The sequence below is a fragment of the Selaginella moellendorffii genome, unplaced genomic scaffold (genome assembly GCF_000143415.4).
Source record: "Selaginella moellendorffii unplaced genomic scaffold, v1.0 SELMOscaffold_32, whole genome shotgun sequence".
NCBI classification, from domain to species: domain Eukaryota; kingdom Viridiplantae; phylum Streptophyta; class Lycopodiopsida; order Selaginellales; family Selaginellaceae; genus Selaginella; species Selaginella moellendorffii.
Window position 1 is genome coordinate 1,121,545 of NW_003314293.1, and position 13,879 is coordinate 1,135,423.

At 42.4% G+C, this 13,879-nt stretch overlaps 1 protein-coding gene across 2 annotated transcripts; it reads right to left on the reverse strand.

Moving 5' to 3' along the window:
- Positions 1-849: 849 nt before the first annotated feature.
- LOC112348765 lies at positions 850-3,904 on the reverse strand. 2 transcript variants are annotated; one of them, XM_024681935.1, is made up of 4 exons: positions 3,620-3,904; positions 1,322-3,314; positions 1,051-1,270; positions 850-989 (listed from the first exon to the last, which is right to left on the reverse strand). In XM_024681935.1, the coding sequence occupies exons 1-3, from the start codon at positions 3,816-3,818 to the stop codon at positions 1,069-1,071; spliced, it is 2,394 nt and encodes a 797-aa protein (XP_024537703.1). In that variant the 5' UTR covers positions 3,819-3,904; the 3' UTR covers positions 850-989; positions 1,051-1,068. The 2 variants fall into 2 exon arrangements, with proteins under 2 accessions (XP_024537703.1, XP_024537704.1); XM_024681936.1 differs by lacking the exon at positions 850-989 and having other exon boundaries at positions 1,111-1,253.
- Positions 3,905-13,879: the final 9,975 nt, after the last annotated feature.

Here is a 13,879-nt window from a genome sequence, read left to right on the forward strand (position 1 = left end):
AAAATCCCTTGTAAGCACTAGCTCTCTATATCCAACTTTTGTATGCAAAACAGTGTCAAAAAGTGTTTGACACAATTTTGGCATACTGACAGTCTAAGGTAGGTACCCCATTGACTAGAGCAACATGGAACTTAGGCTTAAACCTAAATAAGACGCAGAATAAAACTTTGTATGAGCCAAATTAATGTTTTAAATGGTTGGTTATATTTACAACTATATACATTTGGAACCACACTTACAACTAAGTTAAGTATATTGCTTACAAACTAGTCTATTTGTTATAGCAAACCCAAAGGAGGTTGTTTATTACCCATAGTAATATAGTAATAACTCATAGTAACTATTGATAGGCTAATATTGTGAACTTAAAGTGTAACTTTAAGTTTCAACCATAAGTTAATATATTAATTAGAAGTAATAGATTCCAAAATAATCCTTGAATTTTTAAAAACGAATTTTATTATTTACATTTACTATATAATTTTTGTGACTGGCCATTCCACTCAGGTATTTCTGAGTGTACAAATGGTACATTTTGAAATCCATCTCATATGAGTCTAAGAAAAAAATTATACAATATGGCATAAATTAGTAACATACAATGCAATAGCAATAAAAAGTTACCTAATCTTACTAGATAATACTCAGCTAATTATCATAAAATAATCACAAAAGCACATACAAATGAAGTTTAATTTCAGCAACATATAATACTCCACCAATTAATATGTACCCAAACCAAAGTCTTGGGTTTAGACCAACCAGTGGGAACCCAAATAATTACACAAAACACAACAGTGAGAACCCAAGTAGTTACACAAAACATAACCAGTTGACCATACCTCCAACTTACCCACCATCCTTACTATATATTTAGAAACTATAGCCTTTAATAAACTGATGGCATAACACAATCTTCAAGACACTAAAGAAAAAGAAAGCTTTTAACATAAACAATAAGAAATTAAAGACACCTTTGTCCAGCATGCCTGAAGGAGAAGAAGTGAAATCAATCAAGTTACTCTTTAACTTGTAATAACACTAGATTACCTGTTTACAGTTGCCAGTTTATACATCCAACTCCATTCCTTCCTCATCACCCCAGTAGTCTTCCGGTTCAGTGAAGGCTACATCGAAATCTCTTTTCCTCCTAGGCCTGTCCATGAGAGAGTGATGCAAGTCCAATGCCAGCACTTTACCAACTGCACGTCCCAAGGAGTTGGGCTCTCCAACTTTCAAACCCTTGTACACGCCTAGAAATTTTACCAAACTGTCAAAACAAGTTAGCAACAATCACACTACACAGATGAAGACCACTTACTCCTGAGAAAACAATTGTTTTGCGTTGCCAGCATGAATGATGATCTTGAGCTGGGGACCAACACCGCCTGCAGCAGGAATCACCTCAACAGCAGGAGGCATACGCTCCTTCTTGAAGACTGCTGGATACACTACCATCAACCTGATAATGCCGTTCTTCCACCAGCGGTTACCAACCTCCTCCTTGAACTCTGCCCTCAGTTTTGCTGCCTTGCGAGACCTGAATATGAACTCAGGGTTCGTCGTCGACACGCCCTGCTCGAACTTCTTCTTGTCAAGAAAGTTCAGGAGTCTGAACTGTGCAAAGAGGATCAGCTCCTTGTTGTCTTCCGTCTTCAGTGGGATCACCAGATCTGGACCTGCTAGGAATTCCGGGTGGAGAACCTTTGCTGTTCCCACCCCACCAGCGAGGTAGCTCGTCATTCCCTTGGTACTACACACCAGTCGAAGGCTGTCTGCTGACCACAACCTCAGCTGCTGGCAGAAGATGTCTGGTAAAGCAGTCGCGCCCTCAAAGATAGGATGATTACTGAACTTGCCAGCCGAAAGAAAACTGCAAAGAGCATCTGCTGCAGCTATCTCGAGGTTGAATCCTGCCGATGGTGAATTGAGACGATTCATTATGTGAAGAAGGGCGTTGTCCTCACGGAAATAGTACTCAAGCGCTTCCAACACGAGTGGTTCCTCGATCGTTCCTTCCAGCCCGAACTCTCCCTTATCCACATCAACAGCATCCAAATAAGCTAGCCCATGGTGAATCAGCTCGACTTCCTCTTTCCTGGTGCAGTAGTACTTTCCAACATATTGGATTGTCAGACATATCATCCGGCACAATTGGATCAGCTCCACACCGTGAATCTGGACCTGGATGCGCTTCAAAACCGTGACGTAAGATCCTTCCCAGTCCTCCTTCGTGAGCATCGATCGGACACTCTTAAGCGACTCATTGAGAGAGCGTTGCTTTTCCAGAAAATCCTCAAGAACCAGAGCCAGTGGTCTGTATCTCCCTACGAACCTCTGGAGCAACTCTTCATCAACAGTGTCGTCGACAGCGACAAAATTCTTCATGTACTTGTACATGTCGCCCGTGTCTCGAAACTTGCCGAAGGAACAGAAAGCAGGACCCCGTAACAGCTGTTTGGCAATTGCCGGCGAGAAAACCTCCGTTTCCTTGTATCCGGCCAAACAAGTAGCCGAGAGCAGCAGCTTGGCAGTCACACCTCTGGAAGGCCGGCTAAGTGCCTCATACACTTGATGGAACGAACTCCTCGTCCCAGTCCCTCCGCCAAAAGGCTTAAACTGATCTTTGTGCAACTCGAAGAGCGCCTGCGCTTCATCCAACACAACGACTACATCAGTAGCCATCCCTATAACCTGCTGCCACTGCTCATTGATCTCTTCCTCTAAGGTTTCCTGCCTTCTCACTACACCTAGAGCTTCCAACTTGACGAGCAAAGACCCCGTTAAATCCCTGCAAATATCCACCTGCACAAACTGACTTCCCAGAAGCTGGAGTAGCAACCATTCCCGTGCCGAGAACTTCACCTCAAGACAACGCTTAAGTAGAAATAACCGAGCTAAAACTGAAGCTCGTACTACCGACTGAGCTAGAGCAGCTCGAACGTCATATGCCACGCCTTCCAGAACCAAGCTGCGCAATAATGTTAAGTCCTCAAACCCAAAGTTACCCTGCATGTCAGCTACGAAGTAAAGCCCAATTCTCGAACAGAGAAGCTCCAGCAACGTCCTTGTTTTCCCTGAACCCGATGTGCCCACCACAGAAACCACCGGACCTTTACTGTCTAGCATCTTGCCCAGATCACCAGACTGCGTCAGAAAGCTTGTTCCCAAGCCCGCTAAAAGTAGGCTGGGCTTCCCCTTCACTGTGGGCACAGCTCCAAGCTGCTTGATAGACTCCCGGGCCTTTTGGATAAAAGCGTCTACGCGGGGGAGAGCCTCGATTAATACTTCACCAGCAGTTGGAATTTCTTGAGCTGCACAAGACAAAAGCACAAGCTTAGAACGGAGAAAAAAAAACGGCAGAAACAAAATGAGCATGCATGGTGGCGGGGAAAATCAGAAACTAAGAACACATACAATGGGTAAAATACAAAATAATGGAAGTGCAACCTCGAGTCTAAAATGGGATTGCAACGCCTGGCTTTTGCGATCGGCAAAATGCAACGAAACAAAGACGCACACTTGGGGCTTTTGCGGCAGAGCTGTAGATGATGAGGAAAGCAGCTGGATTGGGGCAAGGCTAGTAGGAGTGAATAGATCGCGCATAGCGAAAAAGTACCATTAGATTTGAGCAGGAGAAGCTCCTTCTCCCGCAGCTGCTCCTCCTTCTCCCGCAGTTGCCACTTCGCCCCCCACAGACGCTTTCTCTCTTCAGGATCTTTCTCACACTTCAGTTGCTCTCCCAGCTCTTCGATTTCAGTGCCCACAGCCCGGATGGAACGCTCAAGCTCCTGAAGCGACGCGGAAGAGGACGCCATCCTTAGCCGCCAACAGTTAGGTTAGAGGGTATTCAGCCGCCGCCCGGCACCCGCGTGGCACGATCGGGAGGAGGTTAGGGCTATGTTTAAGAAATTTATATTATGAAATTTATATTATTGTTTTAAATTTATTTAAAACAATTAAATGAGAGTTAAAGATTATATTTTTTAAAGGAAAGTGTTGAGTTATCCATAATAAATTGAAGACGCTTGTTAATTTTATTTATATATTCAAAAGTTTTTTTCATTTCATTTAAACATATACTGTGAGTGCTCAGGATATAGAAATAAGTATATTAATTAGGGTTGAAACCCCTCCTTATATACAATATTGAATAGATTAGATAAAGTCATAAAATAATACTATAATTAGCATTGTGAGGTTTAAGTGTACAATTACGATGCCATGTATTAATATTAGTATAGTGAAATTTTGATAGCCGTCAGATTGGTTTCAATTCGAACCACTTACTTCTGTATATAAGCTCGGGTTTTTGGGTTAATTGATATGCATATTTTCTATATTTCTTTTCCATATTCCATGCACTCACATTGGTGGAGATGTAAGGCATTTTTTATTGTCCCTAAAGAGTGCTTAGATTTGGGATTTTGGTTTAAATGTAACTTTTGCATTATTTAGATCTAATTTTTTCCATTTCCTTTTTTTTATTCTTTCCTTTCAGGATTTTAGTTTAGATTTAACTTTTGCATTGTTTAGATCCCTTCTAGTTTCTTTTCACTTCTTTTCTTTTGCTCTTTCTTTTTCATTCATCTTCATAGCAAATCAACAGTCTCCTCCTCTTTTTACTCTAGAGTAGCAGTTGGTGCAATTACTTAATACTATATGATTGCAATTAAACAACCAAACTCAGTTGATGGCGGCATTCATAGCACATGGTACAGCTCCTCTTGCTCTTGGTGCTAATCTTTGTGTTTGGCAAGAGTTCTTTCGCGGGAATCCTAAGGATGATGTGTATCATTGATTCAATCACTTCACGGTAATGTTTGCGTGAGTTTCCCATATGTCTTTAAAGGACAACATTGTAGTGGTACAATGGTTTGAGCATAGCCATTTGTGGGGATTAAAGTGTTCTCTCAGATGTCTTCAAATGTGCATTCGGACATGCCAACGATTGTGATGATGCTTTATAACAATTGTATCGTCTTTGTCAAAGGCCATCTGAGTTAGTGATGCAATTTGGCATTCATTTCCGCTTTGTGTGGAGCCAAATATGTCAAAGCAGATCAAGCTAAGAATGTTTTGGCTAGCACTTTGTCAAGATTTTATTGGACTTATGCATGCACTTGCTCTAGTCACCTTTGACGATGCTTTTCGCTTGGCACAAGGCTATGAGTCGTCACTTTTTCCACTTCTCACTACACGTCCTTCAACTTCACTTTCTATAGGTGATAGTCCTGTTCCAATGGAAGTTGATGCTGCTGCTGCTCAAGTCTAAGGACATGGGCAAGGATGTGGTCGTAGTTGTGATGTTCACTGTTGGGTGTGTGATGAAGTTGGTCACAATTATCAGCGTTATCAACATTTTCCAAATTGACAACCTCCATTTCCTAGGTGGAGACCTTGGCGTCAACAATGTCCTATTGGTGCTGCTATAGTGAAAGGTCTAGACACCGAGATGCATCTAAGAAACGACGAGTCAGGTGAGTAACAAAGGGACCTTGCGTGAATAAGTCAATGGGTGGTGCTGAGTCAAGCTTTTGACCTCATCCTTGGTATGGATTGGTTGCAGCACAATCGTGCCAAGTGTGACTTTAAGGTTTGTCTCCGTTGTCTCATATTTCCTTATATTTCATCTATTCCTCTCATTTTTATACCTCTTCGTCCCTTTACTTCCATTACTTTTGTCCCCCCACTATTTCCTTCTATGTTTCCATCTTGTTCTGCTCTTCCTTTTTCCGATCCTTCCAACAATCTTTGTGTTGCGGCAGTTGACTGGCTCATGAAGGAGTATTCTGATCTCTTTGAATTTGACTTATCATCTGGAGCCAAGATTGCCATATGTCATCCAATTCCAACTAGGGATGCTCGTCCAATCAAGGTTCCTATTCGTTGAAGTTAAACGTCCTTGGGACAACAGAGTCGGACCTGAGACCCCTCTAATACCAACATGTGGTGTGATTCCCTTAGCCAACCAACAGAGTCGGACCTGAGACCCCTCTGATACCAAATGTAAGCTCCTGAATTTGGACTTCCCATGAGGTCACCCAGCCCAGTACTATTCAAACCCAAGGATGCTTAACTCCAACTATCCCAAGGACGCTTAACTCTGTTGGTTGGCTAAGGGAATCACACCACATGTTGGTATCAGAGGGGTCTCAGGTCTGACTCTGTTGGTTGGCTAAGGGAATCACACCACATGTTGATTGACATCTGGCTGGTCCAGTTTGCTCCCGCTAGGCTCGACCCGAGGGGTAGGGTGTCAAGAGAGCGGGGCTCTCGGGAGAGCTGCGGCTCTCAGCTTCCGTTCACGAGGGCGTGAACTTGCAGGGAAGCGTGGTGGATTATAAGCAACCAAAGAGAACGATTTGAGAAACGATCCATGAGGTTCAAATATAGAGGGAAAGGGCCCATGAACAAGAGTACACCCCTTTTTCCAATCGGTTAAGGGTCTTGGGATAGTTGGAGTTAAGCGTCCTTGGGTTTGAATAGTATTGGGCTGGGTGACCTCCTGGGAAGTCCAAATTCAGGAGCTTATAGTGAGTAACAAAGGGACCTTGTGCGAATAAGTCAATGACCCCTCCATTTTTTTTTCAAGAGTATTATTAAGGGGTTCACTTGGCACTAGTTCATCTAGTGTTTACTTTTCAAACTCATTTTTATAACAAGAGGTCTCCAATTATTCTCTCTGTGCTAGTTGATACAGGTTCAAGTTTATCTTCTATTGCTCGACCTGTTGCCACACGTTGCCATCTACATTTGTGTCGTGTGGTGGAGCCAATTTTCATTCTTTATGGCAAAGGCCGTATACATGCATGTGCACTGGATAAGGCACATCTAGTTGTGCATGTGGGTGATCTCGAGCTTAGGTTGTAGTCATATGGGTGGTGCCGAGTCAAACTTTTGACCTCATCCTTGGTATGGATTGGTTGCAGCACAATCGTGCCAAGTGTGACTTTAAGGTTTCTCCCCGTTGTCTCATATTTCCTTATATTTCATCTATTCCTCTCATTTTTATACCTCTTCGTCCCTTTACTTCCATTATTTTTGTCCCCCCACTATTTCTTTCTATGTTTCCCATCTTGTTCTACTCTTCCTTTTTCCGATCCTTCCAACAATCTTTGTGTTGCAGCAGTTGACTGGCTCATGAAGGAGTATTCTGATCTCTTTGAATTTGACTTATCATCTGGAGCCAAGATTGCCACATGTCATCTGATTCCAACTAGGGATACTCGTCCAATCAAGGTTCCTATTCGTCGTCGGTCACCCAAGGAGATTAAGATTTTACATGCAAACATCAAGGAGATGTTGGAGAAGGGTGTTATTCGGAAGTCACGGAGTCCTTGGGTATGTGAACCTCATTTTGCGACGAAGCCTGATGGGAGTATTCGTTTCTACATCAACTATCATCCGTTAAACGAAGTGACGATCCCGGATGTGTATCCTCTTCCTCACACTACTGATCTTTTGGATCATCTGGGGTGAAGTCGTTGGTTCACTAAGCTAGATCTTGCTTTTGGGTACTGGCAAGTACCAATGGCCGAAGAAGATATTCCTAAGACTACTTTTTGTATATCGTTTGGTTTGTACGAGTTCTTGGTGATGCCGTTTGGTTTGAACAATGCTCCAGCAACTTTCCAATGGATGATGGACGAGGTTCTTTGCGATATGCCGAAGGTGACTGCTGACTTCATTGATGATGTCTTGATTCATTCGGAGGGGACATCGGAAAAGCACATTTGTGATGTTTGTAAAGTGTTGCATCGGCTACGGGATGTTGGTTTAAAATTGAAGCGGTCAAAGTGCGTGTTTGGGTCCAAGGATACAACTTATCTTGAGTACTATATTTCTCGTAAAGGTTTATAAATTGATCCTGACAAACTTGTGGCTATTCTAAAGTTCCTTACTCCAAAGTGTGTGAATGATGTATAGCGCTTCTTGGGCAAGGTGCAATATCTTGGTTGTTTTGTGGATCATCTTTTTGATTGCACCGTTGCAAGCGTTACTGAAGTCATCAATGTTGTCTTTCATCTGGTCTCCGGATTGTGAGCGGGTGTTTGTGGATTTTAAAGAGCTATTGATGACTCCTCCTTTTTTGGCATATCCTAACTACACTCGACCTTTTATTTTGCGTATGGATGCTTTTGACATTGGTCTTGGAGGTGTGTTGATGCAAGAGAGCTCAAGTGTGCCTGGTCAGTGCTATCCTATTGTTTATATAAGCCGTACATTACAACTAATGGAAATGGACTACTCCACGACAGAGAAAAAGTGTTTAGCAGCAGTTTGGGGTTTTAAGAAACTTTATGCATATCGACATGGTTCTCGGACGTTATTTGAAGGTGACCATACTGCTGTTACTTCATTATTGAAGTGGAAGAACCTAGTTGGTCGTATTGCTCGGTGGGCTTTGAAGCTTCAGATATATGATTTTGATGTTGTTCATCATCTAGGGAGTTCTATGGCTGATGTTGATGCCCTTTCTCGAGCTCCTCTTCTTTCTCCACTCTCTTCTCATGTTTCTAACGAGCTTGTTGTTCTGGCATTTGTAGCGTTTCTAGACGAGGATTTTGTGCCGTCGGCGGTTGTTGTACTTGAAGTTCAGTGTCCACAAGGCACAGAGCAAGATCTACCTTCTCTTGATGAGGTTCGTGAGGCTCAAAAGATTAAGCCATGGATTCGAAGGCTTTAGTGTAATGGGTTGGTATGTCGACGGTACCTTTGGGTGTTGGTTACAAGGTTGAATACATGGAGCACTTGGACTAAGTGCAAAGGCTGAGTGGCATAAATGCCATTCTTGGGGCTAGTATGTCCCCAAGTTGTGAATTAGACTTATGGAGATCATTAGTGAAACTCCTCCATGTAGTCAAAGGTATGATTAAGTGATTAAAGTAGAATGGAAAATTTAATTGTTTACAGTCGGCCATGTTTGACCTACCCACTATCCCTACTATATATTTGGAACCCCTTCCAACCCCCCTAGAGGAACACATACTTTGGGTTTTCACCCCAGTCCCAGAAGTTACTTTTTAGGACAATCATAAAACTTTATTAAATATAGAATGGTGTTAGATTGTGAATTTGGATATTGTAAGCGACTAAATTTTCCATTCTACTTTAGTCACTTAACCACACCTCTGACCACTTGGAGGAGTCTCATTCACCACCTCCATAAGTCCAATCCAGGACTTGGGACTTGTTAGCCCCGAGAATGGCATCCATGCCACTCAACATTTGCACTTGGTCCAAGTGCTCCACGTGTCCGATCCCATGACCGACACTCAAAGGTACCACCGACATAGCAGCCCGTTACGCTAAGGCCATGCCCAATCACCTTTGCCACACTGGTAGTCCAATACCACTTGCATCACAGTCTTGGCTCTCCAAGACTAGGCAAACCATCCGTGAGTGGTCATCTCAGATCCACTCCTTAGCATCCTTAGGATGCCCACCGACAAGGGGAATAGCCTTCCCCAATATCCCTCTGTCAGTCCCCACTAAGTCCCTTTCTGCCCCTGGCCGTGTTTGCCAACACTGCCACTGGATCAAGACCCACAGGCCCGACCACTAAGTCCCACGGTCCTCTGGGACTTCCCCACCACACGACTGTGTCCTTGGTCACACCCCAGAGGACTGTCCCTCTTCCTTTCCACAGTCTGGGCCTTCGGGACAACATTTCGGAACATCGTGGCCTTACGCGAGCCACCTGGGTACTCTCCTCGCCTTTCGCCTTTAGGTGCTCTAGCCATGGGCTTAGAGCGAGGTTCCATTGAGCCACGACAGGTGTCCAAGTAGGTAGTGCCACCCACACTTGGACTGGGAGCATCGGCCAGTCGATCTCCCGGGGGAACTAGAGCCGGCTCTTGAACACTTCAGCAAGCTACCCCACTTGTCGGTCCGTGTTCACTCTAGTCTTGGACTTCCCAGTGGGCAGCTCATCACCCAACACTGGGTCCGGCCTTCCTGGGCCAAACTGGCCTTTCCTGGCCAAACTGGCTCCACTGCAGTCCTCCCCCTACTATACTTTTGGAGCTCACCAAACCCCCCAGGGTCTGGGAGACGAACGCTTTGGGCTTTCACCCTCTCAGGCTCCGGACTCGGACTCGGACTCGGACTCGGACTCGGACTCGGACTCGGACTCGGACTCGGACTCGGACTTGGGCTCGGGCTCGGTCTCGGTCTCGGCCTCGGCCTCGGTCTCGGTCTCGGTCCCGATCTCGGTCTCGGTCTCGGTCTCGGTCCTGGTCTCGGTCTCGACTTCGGACTCCATCTCGGACTCCATCTCGGACTCCATCTCGGACTCCATCTCGGGTCCATCTCGGGTCCATCTCGGACTCCATCTCGGACTCCATCTCGGGTCCATCTCGGACTCCATCTCGGACTCCATTTCGGGTCCATCTCGGGTCCACCTCGGACTCCATCTCGGACTCCATCTCGGGTCCACCTCGGACTCCATCTCGGACTCCATTTCGGGTCCATCTCGGGTCCACCTCGGACTCCATCTCGGACTCCATCTCGGACTCCATCTCGGGTCCATCTCGGACTCCACTTCGGACTCCAACTCGGGTCCATCTCGGACTCCACTTCGGACTCCAACTCGGGTCCATCTCGGACTCCACTTCGGACTCCAACTCGGGTCCATCTCGGACTCCACTTCGGACTCCAACTCGGGTCCATCTCGGACTCCACTTCGGACTCCAACTCGGGTCCATCTCGGACTCCACTTCGGACTCCAACTCGGGTCCATCTCGGACTCCCACGTGTCATGTGTTGGCCCTTTTGGGTCCCTTTTTGGAGCCTCGCCTTTTGCTCGCTTCGTGCTCGTTCCTCGAGCCCTTCGTTGGGAGTTCCACTCCCGCTCTTGACTTTTCAAGTCGGAGCTTTTGGTCCAAACGTGTTACGCTCGTTTGGCTCTCGCTTCGGCCACTACCATGTGGCGCCCTTCCAGCTCCACTTTGGGGCCTAGGGATTTTGTGTCTCACAGATATGGGAAGAACACCATTGTATTCAAGACAATTTCTACATTTTGTAGATATGCCTCACTAGCAAATTTAAACATTTTCTATAAATTGTCAATAGGACCGAATGGAATAAATACATGAAGATCTTAACCCCAAAAGCTCATTAGAGAACTGGATGGAAATTGTCTAGTTGAAGGAGTGATTTTGGAATATGCAGAGTATATAGTAGAAATCATACTCATATTTTTGAGTATATAGTAGAAATCTTTTGTTTGTTTCATAATATAAATCTATTTTTTCTTCCTTCTTTTTCTATTTTGTGGGAATGTAAATATAATATAGTGGTTTTCACTTTATACTCTATGGTAACATATCATAGGATAACCACAAATTGAAACCCAATCCTTAGACATATGTGCTAAAGGGAATAGAGTAGGATGGGCCACTAAAAAACTCTATATATTGCAAAACTTTTAACTAATTAAAAAAAACAGTGCACTTTTGTTTATAAGCCTTATCCCTTTATATTTTAACTTAAATATACTAGATTTTTCATTTGTTTGTAGCAATTGTCTTGGCCTATTCAAAATCATATATTAAAGTCTTGTTTCCAAGATCTTTACCACCTTATGCTTGATAGTTCAATTATTGTCATTCAAGTGTAGAGATTTAAACAAGTTGATTTTGAAATTCTCCATTGGCAACATTCTCATAAGGCATCATGAGTGAGAAAAGCTTGGTTATAAATTTGGCACCTTTGAGGATGCATGCTATTACAACCATGACTTGAGAATAATCTAAAAAAACATATAGTAAAGGTTATTTAGTAAATTTTTTTTTTTTTTTGAGACTCTTATGGTACAAAAGGAGGATTTTATATTGCCTAAAGGTATTTAGTTACAATTGCTATTATAACAAAATTCCATTGTCCTTAGAGATTGAAGAGGATTCTAATTGCTTAAGTGTAGCTACTTTATTTGCCTCTACTTTTTTCTTCATCTTTTTATTCTATTTTTCTAATTTGTGAATTTCTTTTCACAAATTCTCAATCTCAATATCTTAAGCTATATGTTGTGGTATAGCATCTAGCCCAAGCTCTTCCTCTTTTCACTCAGCCTTAGCCTCTTTTATAGCATAGAGTTTCCTCTTCTTGATTTATTATTGATTTATTATAAATTGATTTATTTAAACTAGATGTTTTAGTGTTTCAGCATAATTTTGTTTTGCCATCTCATCAGTTATATACATACCTCTATCAATAAATAAACATGCATACAACATTCTTAACAAATAGTGCAATCTAACTAATCATATATAGATCAATTTGGATCTTTGAAAATCTTTGTGTATGCAATTGGATTGGAACCACTAAGACAATTCCTTTAATACTAAATATAGTGCAATATTGTAGCACATATGATCATAGGATGAGATTTGGATATACTGTCATTGTGAATCTTTGGAACGTTAGGGGATATATGGGGATAAAATAGCCACTAAAGGCTCTCTCATCGAGCAATTGCCCCTTTTCCAGTTAGTTTAAGGGGAGAGAGATAAAGTGCGTTACATGTGGTATTGGAGCAAATGGCATGGGTTCGATTCCTATTAATTAGTGGTTACTTAAAAATATAATATACCCTTGAGCAAGGTATATTCCTACCCCTAAATTTGAAATCGTACGTATACCCTTGAGCAAGGTATATTCCTACCCCTAAATTTGAAATCGTACGTATTGAGCATCCATGCATACGTCTTTCCTTTTGTTTGTGTGGAGTATCCACGGATGAAGGTATCCATCGTGGGATTGTAGTATGAGTGGATGGCTAGTTGCCTCACATGGAATAGCTATCCACCGTGGGACTATAGTACGAGTGGATGATTAGTTGCCTCACATGGAATAGCTGATTTATACAATGAAAGAATTAGTAAATTGAATGCGGAAATGGAGGTGCTAGTTTCAGTAGGGGTTGCTAGTCAATAGTCAATGAGGATATTGACATCTCTAAAGGGGGGGTAAGAGTAGTGCATGTGATTATGAAATGAGATTTAGATATACTGTCACCGTAGATCCTTGAACCCTTAGGGGATAAATGGGGATAAAATAGCCACTAAGGGCTCTCTCATTAAGCAATTGCCCCTTTTCCAGTTGGCTTAAGGGGAGAGAGATAAGGTGCGCTACAAATATGCTTTGATTTCAACTCTAAATTCATATGTACTATAAAACAAAGGTTTAGTATACACTTAAAATCCCTTGTAAGCACTAGCTCTCTATATCCAACTTTTGTATGCAAAACAGTGTCAAAAAGTGTTTGACACAATTTTGGCATACTGACAGTCTAAGGTAGGTACCCCATTGACTAGAGCAACATGGAACTTAGGCTTAAACCTAAATAAGACGCAGAATAAAACTTTGTATGAGCCAAATTAATGTTTTAAATGGTTGGTTATATTTACAACTATATACATTTGGAACCACACTTACAACTAAGTTAAGTATATTGCTTACAAACTAGTCTATTTGTTATAGCAAACCCAAAGGAGGTTGTTTATTACCCATAGTAATATAGTAATAACTCATAGTAACTATTGATAGGCTAATATTGTGAACTTAAAGTGTAACTTTAAGTTTCAACCATAAGTTAATATATTAATTAGAAGTAATAGATTCCAAAATAATCCTTGAATTTTTAAAAACGAATTTTATTATTTACATTTACTATATAGTTTTTGTGACTGGCCATTCCACTCAGGTATTTCTGAGTGTACAAATGGTACATTTTGAAATCCATCTCATATGAGTCTAAGAAAAAAATTATACAATATGGCATAAATTAGTAACATACAATGCAATAGCAATAAAAAGTTACCTAATCTTACTAGATAATACTCAGCTAATTATCATAAAATAATCACAAAAGCAC

Excerpts from the sequence above, each read along its gene's own strand:
- LOC112348765 (XM_024681935.1), bottom strand. The coding sequence starts at position 3,818 with ATGGCGTCCTCTTCCGCGTCGCTTCAGGAGCTTGAGCGTTCCATCCGG. Across the intron at positions 3,315-3,619 it reads TCTCCTGCTCAAATCTAATG|CTCAAGAAATTCCAACTGCT; the intron begins GTACTTTTTCGC and ends TGTCTTGTGCAG. Across the intron at positions 1,271-1,321 it reads AAACAATTGTTTTCTCAGGA|TTTGGTAAAATTTCTAGGCG; the intron begins GTAAGTGGTCTT and ends TTGTTTTGACAG.